Here is an 18,595-nt window from a genome sequence, read left to right as displayed (position 1 = left end):
AAGCCATAACGGATGCTGAGACTAAGGAAGATGAGGGAATTTTACAATTTATAATTCACGTCCCATCTGTTCAGCGCGGAAAAGACATTGTTATAAAATATAGAACAGTAAAATATAGTAATATACAAGTCATTTATTACAAATTTATTACAACTATCTGACTACAGCTGTTTCGGCCGAGTGCCTTTCTCAAGTGATATAGTTTACAATGTGTTTGCCTTTTTAAGTCTTCTTTAACTGAAGAGGTTGAGGAGTGGGGAGCTGTTTGTCTCGAGTTGGTCATTCAGAATTATATCTGTATTTTTCAGTTTATTAATTTCCATAGATTCTAAAAAAGATAGCTTAAGGCCTTTATTTTGAATATGCAGAATTTGAAATTCATCATTGAAAGAATGATTATGATCTAGAAGGTGAAGTGCGTATGTAGAAGTTTCTGTTTTTCTATTGTTGAAACCTGAAATTTTTCTATTGTTGTACCTTCTGCTCTCTTACATATACTGGCAAGATAACAACAAAAATAGCCAGATACATAAAAAAGAAAGGAATAACACCAGCTTTCAGAACTAACAACAACTTAAGCAATCATGTTCTGCTATCCGTTTTCAAAAGTTCTGCCAGTTTGACCGATGTACGTTTTCGGACAGTCACCACAAGTTAGTTTGTACACAACACTCTGTAGTTGTTTTCTCTTTCGGCTTTTATTGTTCTTAATATATTTGCTTAAGTTGTTGTTAGTTCTGAAAGCTGGTGTTATTCCTTTCTTTTTTATGTATCTGGCTATTTTTGTTGTTATCTTGCATATATCTTGCTATATGTAAGAGCGCAGAAGGTACTGGGTTCTTTCTGTGGTGGTGGATACACTAATTTCAGGGCTTTCTTATGGAGTTTTTGGTTTAAAATTTTGTTAACTGTTTGTTCGTTATAGCCGTTGTTTACTGCTATTTGTTTAATGATGTTTAGTTCTATCTCGAAATTATTTCTTGTCATGGGAATTTCTGTCAGTCTATGTATCATGTTATGGTAGGCTGCTAATTTGTGTTGTGTAGGATGGGATATCATAAACCTACAACTATACACAATTCATCATCCCATCCTACACAACACAAATTAGCAGCCTACCATAGCATGATACATAGACTGACAGAAATTCCCATGACAAGAAATAACTTCGAGATAGAACTAAACATCATTAAACAAATAGCAGTAAACAACGGCTATAATGAACAAACAGTTAACAAAATTTTAAACCAAAAACTCCATAAGAAAGCCCTGAAATTAGTGTATCCACCACCACAGAAAGAACCCAGTACCTTCTGCTCTCTTACATATACTGGCAAGATAACAACAAAAATAGCCAGATACATAAAAAAGAAAGGAATAACACCAGCTTTCAGAACTAACAACAACTTAAGCAAATATATTAAGAACAATAAAAGCCGAAAGAGAAAACAACTACAGAGTGGTGTGTACAAACTAACTTGTGGTGACTGTCCGAAAACGTACATCGGTCAAACTGGCAGAACTTTTGACAAACGGATAGCAGAACACAAAATGGCTTTCAACAATAGAAAAACAGAAACTTCTACATACGCACTTCACCTTCTAGATCATAATCATTCTTTCAATGAAGAGTTTCAAATTCTGCATATTCAAAATAAAGGCCTTAAGCTATCTTTTTTAAAATCTATGGAAATTAATAAACTGAAAAATACAGATATAATTCTGAATGACCAACTCGAGACAAACAGCTCCCCACTCCTCAACCTCTTCAGTTAAAGAAGACTTAAAAAGGCAAACACATTGTAAACTATATCACTTGAGAAAGGCACTCTGCCGAAACAGCTGTAGTCAGATAGTTGTAATAAATTTTGTGGAAGTATAGAAAACAAACGTTTTCAGGGTTTAATTGTTAGATAAAATGAACTTCCATCAAGTAACGGACGAATCCATCAATTATTAAAAGGTTGTATGTTTTGAGTTATTGGCAAGACAGCTAGGAGAAAATTAGTTTTTATGGTATATTTAAACAAAATATCAACTCACAGTTTACACAATTTTAATTGGAAAATATAAATTTTAAAATAACATTAATATTCTATCACTATGAAAAAAAAGGTATAAAATATCTCAAATTTTTCCAATACTTATTGTGTATCTGTAAATATTTAATTTTAAACCATTTTATTTTATTACTTTACTCTTTTACTATTAATATCTACTTCAAAATTAACATGTGTGTCCTTAAATAGGTTAAAATTTAGAATCTGTTTCTGATTTATTTCAGTTACGGATTTAGGCTTGCCTGATGCTTTGGCATATCGTATCATGGTTATCCATAGGTGTGGAGCATATACGACTTAATATTTTTCGGTTTTTCTATAAGGGCATACATGGAATCACCCTCGTTTTGTGAATGTGCTATTTCAAAAAATACATGTTTAATGTTAATATTAAACTTTTTCACTACATAGAAGTACGTAACAAACGCTACTCTATACTCATTTTGTCCACCGCAACTATAAAAAAGGAAAAAAAAGTCCGTAGATCCTTTTTTACTTTTATTTCGATAAATTGACTTATGAGATGCACCATATGTTTTAATATTTTATAAATTAAATATACGTGCAACAAAGTTGTAACTCATTTAAAAACCTTATTAATCGTCAACTATAAAGAAAGTAAATATTTAACATAGGGAGTATCCAGTGTTACTGCCTTTTCACGCTAGAATGGCACACGTAAGTTAAAATATAACTTTTTTCAATGGAGTATTAGCCAAACTATTGAGAATTAAACTATGTCGTTTATATTGATGTGTGCGCAATTTTTTGCTGAATTCGCCTGCGTTGAAATCTGAAAAAATATGTAACTTGAGTTACAACCTTGTTCGATGGGAGTGTCGAATTATACATTAATTATCCATAAAGCGGGCGCATTATGTCATAAATTTGACGACAAAATTACGTGATCGGGCCCCCTTCATATCCCACGGTCTAGCCTCTAGCGCAGGGGTGGGCAAATACTTTTAAGCGCGGGCCAAAATGAAATTTTCAAAGCAGTTTTTTTTCCCTGTCCAAGAAATTTTTTTGACAAAAATATAAGTATCATTTTAAAGCATTTGGACAAAGAAATTTGATTGTTAATAATGGATAATAGTAATAATAATTTGTCGTACTTGGGTATAAGTACATGCGGACAATTTGTGCCCAATAAAATATGTCACGTAATTTCTAAAGAAATTTAGTTTATTATTCTAAGTGATAACAAGGATCCAGATAAAAAATGAAAATATTAAACAAGTGGACAAAATGAAATACTTGGGAGTCTGAATTATCAGAAATTCGATTAAGAATAGAACAATTAAGAGCAGCCTTTTTGAAGGTGACGAAATTTTTGAATAACCAAAGACTCAATCTGCAAATCCGATATGGGATGGTAATGATACACTCTGTTCTACTTTATGGTGTCGAAGCTTGGACTGTTGTTGACTTAATGAGAAAGTTGGAAGATTTTGAGATGTGGCTTTTTAGGAGAATTTTGAAAATACCTTGGACCGATCATATTACGAACGAAATGATGTTGCATAAATGGGAAGAAACAGAGAACTTTTGACCACCATTAAAAGGGGAAAGACAGCATATTTGGGGCACATATTTAGAAATGATAATAGACGGAGAGGCTGCGCTGAAAAATCTATTTGAATTTACTAAAGCTAGATTTTCCACAGTTGATTACTATGAGTGTGTAGAGAAACATACTGCGGTCGGTCAAGCGAAACGTAGAACAGGGGTTACTGAGAGGGTATCAAAGTTGCTTTCCTACGAAGGTAATTATTTCCATTTACTAAGGCTGAAAATCAGTACACACATTCTAAATTAAATATAAATAAAAGTTATTATAGTCCTTCAGCTGTATGACGGGACAGAGCCGGTCGGTCGGCCCCAATAGTCGATTGAGGAAATGAAGCATTTTGGTTCGCAATTTTTTCGTCCAGCATTTTCCAAAATTAGGCATTTTAAATAGGTCAAACTCCTTGAGTGTATCGATAATATAAATATAAAAGGAACTACAGAAAGGTGAAGACCAATTTTAAATTAGGGAGGTAGTTAGGGGGTTGTTTTCACTAATTTTTTCGTAGAGAAAAACAGGTACCGACATTTTTTTGATTATAATTCGCGTAATTTTCATGCTAGAAACTTTTTATTATTTTTTTTTGAAAGGTCTAATTGTATACTTGAAAAAAGATTATTTAAGTTTTCCTCGAAAAATGCAAATTTTTCCCATTATTTGGCTTTAAATATTTCAAATTATGCATTTGACGAAAAAAGCTAACTTTTAACATGCCGTATCTCGGTTTGTATTGGTCTTAAAGATATTATAGGAAAATAATTTGGTTTGTGTTACTAAAAGATATAATTTCGATATCTGCAGTTTTTTTATTAAATGCATATTTTTCGAGGTATTTTCAAAAAACCCTTTAAAAAAGTCGATTTTTTCGTCGAAAAACTGTTATTTTCAAGCGCGAATAACTCGAAAAATATTAGTTTTACGAAGAAAATGTAAAAAACATTTTTTCTTAGAATCACTTTTTCCATCGAATTACATGGTTAAAATGTAATAAAAAATTCCCACCCCCGAGATCGGGTGGAAACCACCCCAAGGTTTTAGCGTATGATAGCAACATGATATATAAAATGATCCTTGGACTATTCCCTACCTTCTGTGAAAATTTCAAGTAAATCCATGCTGGACGAAAAAATTTCGAGCCAAAATGCTTCATTTCCTCAATCGACTATTGGGGCCGACCGACCTGCTCTGTCCCGTCATACAGCTGACCGACTATAATAACTTTTATTTATATTTAATTTAGAATGTGTGTACTGATTTTCAGCCTAAATAAATGGAAATAATTACCTTCGTAGGAAAGCAACTTTGATAATCTCTCAGTAACCCCTGTTCTACGTTTCGCTTGACCGACCGCAGTATGTTTCTATACACACTCACAGTAATCAACTGTGAAAAATCTAGCTTTAGTAAATTCAAATAGATTTTTCAGCGCTGCCTCTCCGTCTATAAGTATGAGTTTTTGCAGCTGATTATGAATGGTAAAATCGAAAGAAAAAGGGGTCCTGGTAGACGACATATATCCTGGCTGAAAAACATTCGCGATGGAACCAGGTTAAACAAACAGACGCTTTTAAGAAAAGCAAAAGATATGGTTACGGCTGTTCGAAATTATAATACTCTCTATTAGTCCTGTCGCCAGGGGGGGTACAACGGCCTCCTTAATTCAGATGGACTTACCCAAGTTTTTTTTTATATATTTTGACCCGTAGAATACGATTTTTTGGGTAACAGTTGATCCTGATGTCGATAAGATTGTTATAGACAAAGAACTTGAGGAATTACATAACAGCGATTTCTCGCAAAACAAAACATATTTTTGTATTTTTTGGGTCATTTTAAGCAAAAAATATTTCTACAAGTTTTTTCGTAGAATGCATAGTTTTCGAAGTAACCGCGGTTGAACTTTCAAAAAATCGAAAAATTGCAATTTTTGAACCCGAATAACTTTTGATTAAAAAATAAAGTAGCAATTCTGCTTACCGCATTTGAAAGATTATGGGCCGGTTGTTCGAACGCTAATCAAAACTCATCATTATCAAATATTTAATTACAATTATATTTGATTAAGCGTACTTCTGACAGATGTCGCATTTTTAGGTTATGTTGACTGATTTATTTTATTATTTTGGTTTTAATTTAAAATAAAACATAATTAAACTCTTTCTGATGTTAGTTTCTTGTTTTTACTTACAAATCAATAATAATAATAAGCAATTTTTAATAATTTAAGAGCTGCGGCTATATTTTAATTACTGTTTTACCTACAATCAATAACTGATTAGTGTTTTACATGTATTTTTCATGTCACGATCTGATTCCCATCAAGAAAATTGATTACAATAAACTGATTGATTATAATCAAGTTCTTGATTAGCGTTCGAACAACCGGCCCTAAGTCAAATTATATCGGTTTTGATTATTTGCATTGCTAAAAATTAATTTTTTTATTGTTAAACGAAGCTATAAACACATAGTGTTTCCCGTGCCTAATACATGCGTTTTAACGCATGCTACGTATAAATTGCCTCGTTTGCACTTGTAGCTACTCTACCTACTAGTTCGATTTTAAATGAGAAATCATTGAAAACATCACTCACGCACTAGGTGTTTACAGCTTTGTTTAACAATAAAATAATAAATTTTTAGCAATGCAAATAATCAAAATCGATATAATTTGACTTAATCTTTCAAATGCGGTAAGCAGAATTGCTACTTTATTTTTTAATCAAAAGTTATTCGGGTTCAAAAATTGCAATTTTTCGATTTTTTGAAAGTTCAACCGCGGTTATTTCGAAAACTATGCATTCTACGAAAAAACTTGTAGAAATATTTTTTGCTTAAAATGACCCAAAAAATACAAAAATATGTTTTGTTTTGCGAGAAATCGCTGTTATGTAATTCCTCAAGTTCTTTGTCTATAACAATCTTGATTAATTATTTATATGGGAAATAAGCCACAATTAAAATGAAAAAAATAATTTTATTAACGTTTCGACGCCCAAATCGGGTGCCGTTGTCAAAATACAAAATATTACTAAAATAAACTAAAGTGTTGTTGCTAAGCAAAAAAAAAATCTTCTAATAATTTATTTAATCTCACTCATTTATATTGGCAATTCAGACATATATTATACATTTTAAAGTAGAAGACTTTAAAATGATATTGCCAATATTTATGAGTTGCGTTCCTGGGACGACTTACTGAAAGATAGTTCATTCGATTACATGAAATTAACCCCAACTCAAGAATATCCGTCAATATTATAAACAATAGTATAACAATCTTATCGACATCCGGATCAACTGTTACCCAAAAAAATCGTATTCTACGGGTCAAAATATATAAAAAAAAACTTGGGTAAGTCCATCTGAATTAAGGAGGCCGTTGTACCCCCCTGGCGACAGGACTATATTATTTACATATTTTTTCATTATTTATAATATGAACACTACTCACACTAATATATATTGTTGTATTCAACAAAATCGCATTAAAGAGATTAAAAAAATTGCTTGCGGGATTTTTCAACGGGCCGGATAAAGTAAGCAAAAGGGCCGAATCCGCCCCCGGGCCGGATTTTGCCCACCCCTGCCCTACCTAGAGACATTTTTACAAACATTGACTATGGTTTATTAGAGCAAAATAAGTTCGGCTAATGGATTAAGTCTACAGTCAAAAAATCCAAGCACACACAGTATGTTTTTAAAGTGTTGTTTGATTTTTTTTGTACATAAAAATTAAGAATATTAGCTTAGAATTGGGTAAAATGTATTTTTTTGTATATTCGTGTAAGAATTTTCCAACATTTCTTTATAGAAAATATTATTTACAAAAAACGTAAAATTTACGACACGCGCCTGCTCATGCAAAGTTTAAATTGACATCGAAAAATGTAAGTTTATTTTAAACATTCAATATCTGTCTGACTTATCTTTGAATTTTTAAGGACATATGTACCTAATTATTCAATTAGTTATATAGACAGCCATTACTAATGTCAAACAATTGCTACTTACCCATAAAAAGTTTAAGGCGTCTGGCATGTTTTGTACGACTGGTTGCCTCTCTAAAAGCGTTATTATTCTGGATGCCGCAACAAGACCTTTTTGGAAATTTGGAGAAAGAGACAATGCGTTTCCAACTGACCATGTACCGACTATCATTACTTCACAAACTCTGAAATATTTTGAAAAATATAAATGAAAACAACATCGATTTTTATGAACTCTAAACTTAAAAGAAATTAAAAAATGGATATCCATTTTAAATTTCGTTGCAACACGAAACTACAGCCGCATCATTATTCCAGTTCAATCAGAGAGTGCAGCAAGCACCTCTACCGGTTTCGAAACTTATTAGTCTCTCATCAGGAGGCACATATGCTGCTCTCTCTGACCCAACTAGGACAAACCGAAGCGTGCAGTCACGGATTGCAACGAACGAAATGGCAGGAATGCGCTAGCGGCAACTGCTATCAAAAAACCAAGTTTTCAATCTAATAGCACATAAAACAACATCCAAAAATGCTATTCTAATTCCTACCAGTCTGAAAACAGTGGGAACCTTCTCTGGTAACACCTCCGAGGCTTCTACAATTTGCAAGCCATAACGGATGCTAAGACTCAGGAAGATGAGGGAATTTTACAATTTATAATTCACGTCCCATCTGCTCAGCGCGGTAAAGTTCCAACGAGAATGGTTCCCTTCGTACTCAAATCGGAGTAAACATGTAAATCAAAAATGAATATCCATTTTCAATTTCGTTGTAACACGAAACTACAGCCGCATCATTATTCCAGTTCAATCAGAGAGTGCAGCAAGCACCTCTACCGGTTTCGAAACTTATTAGTATCTCATTAGGAGGCACATATGCTGCTCTCTCTGACCCAACTAGGACAAACTCCGACGTGCAGCCACGGATTGCAACGAACGAAATGGCAGGGATGCCCTAGCGGCAACTGCTATCAAAAAACTAAGTTTCTAATTTAATAGCACACAAAAAGACATCCAAAAATGCTATTCTACATCCTACCAGACTGAAAACAATGGGAACCTTCTCTGATAACACCTCCGAGGCTTCTACAATTTGCAAGCCATAACGGATGCTGAGACTAAGGAAGATGAGGGAATTTTACAATTTATAATTCACGTCCCATCTGCTCAGCGCAGAAAAGAAATTGTTTTAAAATATAGAACAGTAAAATATAGTAATATACGAGTTATTCGTAAAATCAGGTTCACTACGCTGCTGTGAAAGAATGCGACGTGCTGGTAGAAATCTGGCAACACTGCCTTAGAAATCAACTCTCCTACTCTTTTACCCTACCACTTTCGCTTCTCTGCATTGCACAGTGTCGGCCTAGGAGCTTTCGAAGTTTGAGATCCCGGTTGCTGTTACCGCCAATGTGAAATTAATGCTGTGATACGTTTCTTAAATACAACATGGATTTCACCTATTGACATTCATTGTCAGTTAATCGAAGTTTATGGGTAAAATGCATATCTGTTCAACATGCCGACAAATGTAGAGAAGTGCCGGTGTAGAGAATTCAGTGAAGGCCGAGTAAAAGGACTTCAGATTAATCGTGAATTTGAATTCACTGAATTCTCTACACTATTTGCGAACATGTTGAACAGATATGCACTTCTACTCATAAACTTCGATTAACTGACTATGAATGTCAATAGGTGAAATCCATTTCACATTTTAAAAACGTATCACAGCATGAATTTCATATTAGCGGTAACATCGACCGGGACCTCCATCTTCGAAAGTTACTAGGCCGACACTGAATTAAGCAGCGAGGCGAAGGTAGTGGGGTAAGAGAAAGGGAGAGTTGATGTGTAAGAAAGTGTTGCCAGATTTCTCCCAGCACATCGCACTCTTTCTCAGCGGTATAGGGAACCTTTTTTTACGAATTACCTTGGCGGTAACAACGACCTGCACCTTTATCTTCGAAGGCTTCTAGGTCGACACTAAGCAATGCAGCGAGGCGAAAGTAGTGGGGAAAGAGAGAGGGAGAGTTGATATGTAAGGCAGTGTTACCAGATTTCTCCCAGCACGTCGCATTCTTTCTCAGTGGCGTAGGGAATCTTATTTTACGAATGACCCTGTACAGCGTTCCACGTTAAGAATAGAATATTGCGGAGATATCCCCATGTATTTCTTATGAGTGATAGAAGCGCGCCGATGCCATACCGTACTCGATAGAATAAATCGTAAATCGACAGTCTAGTAGCCACCCATGCCCGAGAGGTTTGGCAACACTGATCTTCATAAGTTTCTTCTTCTTCTTCTTCTTCTTATTCTTCTTCTTTTACAGCACTACAGCCCAAATTGAGCCTTGGCCTCCTTTATTTTTTGCATCCACCCTTGTTTGTCTGTGGCTGCTCTTCTTTGATACACGGACTCCTAAAAGGGCTTGTGCGTTGCTGTTTACTGTGTCTTCCCAGCGCTTTCTTGGCTTTCCAATTGGTCTCTTTCCCTGCATTCTAGCATTCACTGCCCTTTTTGGTAGCTTATCCTCTCCGATTCTTATCACATGTCCGGCCCATTGTAATATTTGTATTCTAATGCAGTGTGACAGGGGTGTTTCCTTGTACATAAAGTTGATAAAGCTCATTGTTGTATCGACTTCTGAAGATTCCGATTTCCCTCACAGGTCCTAGTATTCTCCTCAGTACTTTCCTTTCGAATGTGTCGAGTTTGTTTTTGAATGTTTCGTTCAGGACCCATACTTCACCAATAGCATGCTATTGGTCGAATTAAGGTTTTATAGATTCTTATGTTTGTATTTCGGTGAACAATTTTAGGCCAAAATATATAGGAGAGTGCAAAATATGCTCTGTTTGCCTGCGTTATTCTCTTTCGCATTTCTCCATCTTCTGATCCGTCGGCATATATTTCTACTCCCAGGTATGTAAACTTTCCAACCGTTTAAATGTCATCTTCATGTATACTATTTAGTGGGATTATATTTTTAGTGAGATTATGTATTACTTCTCGTCTGTATCATTATTTTTGTTTTTTCTGTGTTAATTTCCAGACCCAGCCTTTTTGTTTGCGTTTTTAAGTCTGCGTATGTTTCCTGTGCTCCTGTTGATGTTTTACTCATAATATTAATATCATCGGCATAAGCGGTAAGTTAAACCGTTCGGTTGGTCAGTAGGTTTTCTCGTCCAGTTTGCATTTGCCTAACCACATACTTCTCCAGTGCCAGGTTAAACATTGGGGTCAGCCCATTTTCCTGATTTAGTCCATGCGAAATAATTTTGAAAAAGTCTGTCCGGTGGTTTTGTATTCGTACACATGCCTCAGTTTCATCCATTGTGGCTTTGATGAGTCTAATTAGCTTGTGTGGTATTGCCAATTTAGCAAATATATAGTATAGTTTGTTCCTTTTGACTGAGTCGTATGCCTGTTTGAAGTCTACAAACACGTTGTGAACATTAATGTCGTGCTGCTGTGATCTTCATAAGCGCAATGTTCTATTTGCTGGATCGTTACAATATAGAGAATGAAAATATTTATTCGATAGCTATCACTATTTTTTACTTATATGTGACAAATAGTTATTTATGAAACAGTTCGTGAAGTATGCTTTTTGAGAACGCACGCGATGTTTAGAGCACGAGGACAGCGGAGCGAGTGCTATACATCGCGTAAGTTGTAATATTGCCATTGTCATTACACTTTTGTAAGCCGGTCTTAGAGAAAAAACACTTTATTTTTCTGCGTGTGGCCCATTTCTACTTTAAAATTTATCAAATAATGCACAATAATGTTGGCTGTTGATAGTTTTAGCTTTTTTAAAATGATGCTTTTGCAATTCTAAAATGCAGTGGGCATAACTTTTCCGATCTATTAAGCCAGTTTTGGCAGCTTTGGAGCACTTTTGCCGGTTTCAATCCACTGCCATGCGTTGATTTTGTTCTTTGTTGTGTAGTATTGAATCCAGGTTTCTTCAACGCTTACCAATATCGATTATACGTTAAAAATAATGATAAAAAATTAAAAAAAAAAGAGGATGGGTACGTATTTTGGGCTGCAATGCTATTCAAATGCGGATTCATTTTTTTCGAATCCTGAGAAAACTAATAAATATTTTTGAAAAATTTAAAGGCAGAATGAAAGATTACGTTATTAGTGAGGGCCAAAAGTCCCTGAGAACTTCTATAATATTTATTTTAATAAGTTACAGAAGTGAAAAACTAAGAGAAAATTTAGTGTAATTTTTAATTTCAAATATCTTATTCAAAATAAACTTTATGTTTATTCTAAGGCACTTTCGGCCCTCGGTAATAATTTAGTCTTTCATTCTGCGTTTAAATTTTTTAAAAGTACTTATATATTAGTTTTTTCAGGATTCGAAAAAATGGACACACAATGGTCAGATAGTGACAATCAGTGACAATTTTAAATATTTGACATGGCATCGGGAATATTTTGAGTTGTTGATTAAATAATATTGATAATGTATTTGATAAATAATTGATTTAAAACGTGAACTTAATAAAATGTTATTTATTGTGTATTATTTGTGGAAGATCCAAGCAGATAATACATCAGGATAATATATATTCTGTGATCCAAGTATTTTGTTGTTAAAGATGTTCAAAATTGTAAGCGTTCCATGGTAACAATATATTATTAAAAAATCACTTTAACACTTTTCCTCTTTTCTCGATTGAGTATTAGTTTTGTTGTACATATAAATTATTACAATCACTGAATACGGGTCTAGGAAAGTTGGTCGAGAACACTTCGTTGACGAACATTTGTTCGAATGGATTTTTCGTCGACAAACTGTTATTTATCTTTAGGATAAAGGGATTAATGTTGACAAATGACGAATTATTGGTTTTTATTTTGTTAACTGGAATATTGTACTATACATACCGGAATTTAGTTTTTTTGGGGGTATTGTTAATTATTTTTTTCTAAATCTTAATTATTTTTAAATTTAATGAAAAAATTGGCTGCGGTGGGAGAGTAGACAGCAAATATAAACCGATATTTTAATTAGTGATGTTGTACCGTTCTTCTTTTTGGTGTCGGCGCACTTGCGAACGGAGCATTTCCGGACAAGTCAAATTTGGGGGCACTTGAGGACAAGACGAAATATGCGAGGTGCTGAGGTAAATAAATTGTTAGGGAATCGAGGCATTTCTGTACAATGTTTTCGACTGCAATAATCAGTCAATATCAATAAAAAAGTAAAGAAATCGTAAAAATAAACTTCCCTTCACACTATATCCAAAGCTTAGGACTGGCAATCTATAAAATAATTTTTTTTGATATGGTACAAAGAAACTAACTTTATATATTGGCGTGTTTCTGCCAAGTATTATTCCATTTGGGTCTTTGTCGACGAAAAATCCATTCGATCAAATGTTCGTCGACGAATTGTACATTCGATGAATTGTGCATTCGACCAACTGTTTGTCTGTTTGTCGACCAAATGTTGTCGATAATTTTCCGTCGACGAAGTGTTCTCGACCAACTTTCCGACACCGACTAAATACATAGTAAGTGAAAAAATTATCACATTTATTAACTGAATTAATAATTTGCAATTATACAAATAACAGTTATCCAAGAACATTCAAAAGCCATCTCTTTAAGTTAATGATGACATTTTCAAGTAGAATGACATTCTAGTAATGTTTACATATCCATACCAGTGTGAATTTTACTACACGTAATTTGCCGTGTAAAGACAGAAAAGTAGGGATAGCCGTAAAATATTTGCGAATTATGTACCCATGGCCTTAAGACAAATTTAAGGTAATCAAAATGTTTACACAAAGTCCGAAGTCCACAAGAATTCCATAAAATAAATTTATTATGTAGTAAATTTTGTGAAAATTTAGAAAACAGCGTTGAGTATTATTTTTCCCTTTTTATTTTATGCCCTATCTATTTATTTAATTACAGTTTTACTTACATAAAAATTGTTCCATAGGGACAATCACCGGAAATGATTAGGTTAATGCCATATCTTATTCCCGCTACATAGGCAAACAGCATTAGACTTCTAGCTAAACCTACTATTATGCCACGATAATGTGACTTTTTTCTTGCCATTTTCTGATACGGTAATAACTCTTTGATATACTGTTCCATAAATACTTTTTCACAACCTAGAGAAACCACTGTTCTTATATTACCGATAGCTTCTACAGCCAACTGCAAAGAAAAAAGAACATTTTAATATAAATTAAAGGTAATATTTTCTAAACTATGTACATGTTACCGTTAGAACCCGATTGCAGTTAAAACCCGAATTTGCTAGGAAAATCTAGTTTTAACTATGCGCTTTAGACAATTCTAGTTTTAACTAGTCAAAACTATACATTTGACTACTAAATTCAGTTAAAACTAGAAATCCCGAACAAACTTATAGAGGAGTTTATACTAGTTCAAACTAGTTTTTACTGGAATTTCTAGCGAATACCAGTTAAAATTGTTGCCAGAAGAGACAAATACGATTGGGCTTGTTTGGGGTAGGGTAGTGACAATGGCGGCCGGTCGGTAATAAACTAGTGTGTACAACTGTTGATGTTTCTGCATCGTTTTTATTGGTTATATTACACTACTGTGTATTATTATTCGCCATGAGTGATAATGTCGAAGATCAGGTTGAGAGCAGAGATAAAAGAACGCGGAAAGAACGTTTTTTTAGAAAAGATTTTGGAAGCAAGAAAAAAGGAAGTCACTACAATGTTGCAACCACAAGCATGTATAACATAATAATGGCAGAAGCAGTGGCGGCTCGTGATTTTTATAATAGGGGAGGCTATACCTAACTGTAAAATATCTAGACAAATTTGCACTAGCAAAAAAATGCGCCAAAAAATGTAATTTAAGGCCCTATTTTTTGACCATTTTTTATTTACATTTCATAATATCATCCTAATTCATAATTTCATGATATCATATCATTTTAAAAATAGTTAGTCTAATTGTAAAAGTTTAATATCAAAGTTTGTGTCGTTTATTTGTTAAAAATTCCATCTATTTGTAAGTAGATACCTATGCATATCAAAATAAATACACATTTGAAGTTTGCAGTCCATACATAATGAAGCTTCAAATTTTTTAAGATACTCAACTGAATTTTTTTAATTCTAAACGCGGCCTACTGCGAATTCAAAAACACGATAAATTACCGATATTTTGTTTTGAGTTAGAGATATCGGAAAAAGTTATTTGAGCAAGTTGTTCCAAATATTATTATAACCCCTCATACCAAATTTTATAACAAAATTCGCACTTTTAGATTTTTTCATTATTTTTAGTCAGGACCCTAAAATTCGTTGTCCCGAGACGCACGCAACCACGCAACGGAGCTGAGAAGCTACTCTGCCTCCCTTGGTATATCTCCGGGCAGCGTGTGATGGCACCGTGGATGCCACTGTTAGGAGACCGGGTCTCCTTAAACGCCTGCTGCGCTGCACGGAGCATTAGCAACGGAGACTGCTGGGTTTCTCGGCTCCGTTCATGCATCTCGGGATAACCCAGGGTCCTGACTACAATAATATATGTAATAAAACTGAGACGCGATCATGCGTTCTAATGCTAATGCTCCGTACGTATGGATAATTAGTGATAATATTAATGGATGGATAATTAGTGATATAATATGGAATTTACACGTTGTGTATAATAGTGAGAGTGTGTAAAAAATTTATGGGGAGGCTGAGCCTCCCTTGCCTCTAACTAAAGCGACTTAGAATTGTTGAAGTTGGCGAAATAAAAAAGTTGGCTTCTACAATTATTGAACCTATCACATATTATATACCTGCTGAAGACATTTTTTACATAATTGAATCGTTGATACGTTGTTATTTGTCATGGATGTTGGGAGCCCCATAAATCAACTTTTCTCCCTTCGGGAGCCTCAAGCCGTCTACATCACCGGTGATGCTACTCATAAGGTGAAGGGAACAGAATGCATCTAGGTAGACAGCAGCACCCAACATCTACAACACCACCAACACCGTAGCTGCAGGGACCTAGGGCCACAACATCTGCCTAGGTCTACAAGTCAACAGCTCTACCATTCGACATCAAGGAGTTACCATCGAACCAGATACCAAAAGCCATAATAATTATGATTATAATCCAGAAATTGTTAGTTTTTGGCAATAATTTGAATATATTTGTTAATGCATTTGATAAGTAATATCTTTATTGAACAATAAACATGATTGGTTAAAGTATTGTTTTGTTTGTTTCCATTCTGAATTTTCATAGTTCATATTTAAGTTTAGGACAGGACGAACACACACCTTGGGAGACTGAGCTAAGCTAGTTTCACTGAAACTGCCAAAAAATACGCAAATATAAAATTGATATGTTCATTAATTTTATATCAATGTGTGAAAACTGCCAACGGAAGAAGAGTAAACCGAAGAGGGGTCTTGTGTCGAAACCTACATTGCATTCAGAAATGAATAGTATGTTAGGTAGATTTGATCGATTTTCAATTACAATAGGATAAAATTTGACATATGAATATCATATTTCAATCAGTCCGTTGCCTACTGTCTTCAACATAACTATGTAGTTTGAAGCCAAGAGGAAGACTCTTGGCTAAAATAATTACACTTCATTCTTATAACATCGACTTATTGTCGTCATCGATGTAGCCGAAATGGCTTAATTTTTATACTGGTAAGGTCATTCGACCTACCTATGTAGCTAGTTTCAACTACTTTGGATCTGAAGTTTTAACCTGATGATGGATTGATTAGTCCGAAAACGTTTGTTTTATTATACTAGTGATGTACCCACTTTAAGTCAAACTTGAATAAAATTGGAAAGAAATCCTTTGTAAAAGGTATAAAATTTTTTTATTAAAAATCCCTTAAATGCCCTACATCACAACAAAACGTTTTCGATTTTTATAAAAAATCATCATCAGTGTTCGATAAACTGGATGCTAGCTGAGCCACAAAAGAAAAATAGCTGGGTAAAAACTTTTTACATAAAATATAGATGCCTTAAAAGTGCATACTTCAATAAAAAGGCCTGTGATGGTCACATGGCAAACAGGATAATGCCCTAAGGTAAAGTATACAGGTTTCCCAACACGTGGGATCCAAATTGAGTTGATCACATTTCAATGACTTAATGGCAACTTGATGATTTTTTATAAAAATCGAAAACGTTTTGTTGTGATGTAGCCCTTTTAAGGGATTTTTAATAAAAAATTTTTATACCTTTTACAAAGGATTTCTTTCCAATTTTGTGATTGATGGTATACAGCCAACTACAGGAGAACTTTTTCTTTTCCTTGTGGATTTTCAAACTTGAATCTTTTTTAGAAAATTTTAAATAAATGATATACCATCTACAAGAGAACATTTTTACTTCTTTCGTAATTTTTATTATGGTATACAGCCAATGAGACGAATTCTTTCCTTTTTATAATAAATTTAAATGTATAGAGTACAGAGTCCATAAGCATTAGTTTTAATGGGATACCCTTTATATTTTTATATTTTTAAAAGCTGCTTAGTAAGCTGATTTCAACGAACTATGTCATGTAGCGTGTATTATGAATAATACAGGGTGAAATTTTGAAATTATAAAGTATGGAAATTATATGGAATAAAATTGTTTATGTCCTTATTTTAGAAAATTATAAAAATACTGGGACATGTCAACTTTTAAATTCAAGTGGGCGCTTTACAAACATAAATTTAAATATACAGGGTGATTCACGCAAGTACAGCATAGAACATGATCTCTAGTTTTAATGGATCACTCTGCATATTTTTATGTTCCTAGGAGCTACTTCACAACCTCATCTCAATAACCTCAGTGTATTATGAATAATACAAGGTAAAATTTAGAAATAATTATTTATAAATTTCGTCAATATATTAAATACAAAACCCAATAAATTTATACTTAATTTAGAAAACGTATGTCTCTATTGAGCTGATTTAAAAAATAATCCCATTATTTTAAAGTATGTTAAATTATTAATTTCCAAATTTTATGTAGGTATTTAATATCTTGACGAAAATTATACATAATTTTCAAATTTCACCTTGTATTACTCATAACAGGCCTTACATAATACACTCTTTTGATGTTATTTTGTTTAGCAGATTCTACAAACATAAAAATATACAGGGTGTTTCATTAAAATTAAAAATCATGGACAATGCTAGACTTTTGTGAATCATCTTGTATATTTAAATTTATATTTAAACGGTGCATATTTGAATTTAAAAGTTAACATATCCTAGAGTTTTTCTAATTTTCTAAAATAAGAATACAGACAATTTTATTCCATAAGTGGTTTCCACACACTATAATTTCAAAATTTTACCCTGTATTATTCATAATACACCATACATGATATGGTTCGTTAAATTAACCTTGAAGCAGTTTTTAAAAATATAAAAATATATAGGGTGTTCCATTAAAAATAAAGCTTATGAACTATGTTATTCGTGAGTAAATCACCCTGTACATTCAAATTTAGGTTCAAATGGCGTATATTTATATTTAAAAATGGAAAGGTCTTAGAGATTTTTAACATTTTTTAAAACAAGCACAGAAATAATTTTATTCCATAAGTGCCTTCCACCCTATATTTTAGAATTTACAGGAGGGTCTTAGTCATGGCCGCCTATATTACGTGATTTGAACCCTATTACCTATTCCATACATAGTCAAAGAGAAATTAAAAAAGTGGAAGACATACATAACAGATCTGTTTGAGGATAATAGACAAGAACCGGAAGAAATCGACAGCGAAACGGGACCAGAGATCATAATGGAGGAAATCAAACAAGCAATACGAAACGCAAAAAACGGAAAAACTGTAGGTCCAGACGAAATACCTGCGGAATTACTGAAATGTCTAGACGATGAAACTCTACCGGTACTACTGGATCTGTTTAATGAAGTATATAAAACCGGAAAAATCCCTCAGAAATGGTTGG

At 33.6% G+C, this 18,595-nt stretch overlaps 1 protein-coding gene across 2 annotated transcripts in view; it reads right to left on the bottom strand.

Annotated features, from left to right (window-relative positions):
* The window catches only part of LOC126890005 (ATP-dependent translocase ABCB1-like), a 225,884-nt gene that overhangs the window by 30,945 nt on the left and 176,344 nt on the right, over positions 1-18,595 (bottom strand). For both annotated transcript variants that reach the window (XM_050658806.1, XM_050658805.1), the window contains exons 16-17: positions 13,576-13,817; positions 7,645-7,804 (exon numbers count right to left, since the gene is read on the bottom strand). In XM_050658806.1, the coding sequence (XP_050514763.1) occupies positions 7,645-7,804; positions 13,576-13,817 (402 nt within the window). The remainder of the gene's footprint in view (positions 1-7,644; positions 7,805-13,575; positions 13,818-18,595) is intronic.

Source organism: Diabrotica virgifera, chromosome 8, assembly GCF_917563875.1.
Source record: "Diabrotica virgifera virgifera chromosome 8, PGI_DIABVI_V3a".
In the NCBI taxonomy this organism is placed as follows: Eukaryota; Metazoa; Arthropoda; class Insecta; order Coleoptera; family Chrysomelidae; genus Diabrotica; species Diabrotica virgifera.
The sequence above is the reverse complement of the archived record's forward strand: the minus strand, read 5'-3'. Positions and strand labels throughout refer to the sequence as shown.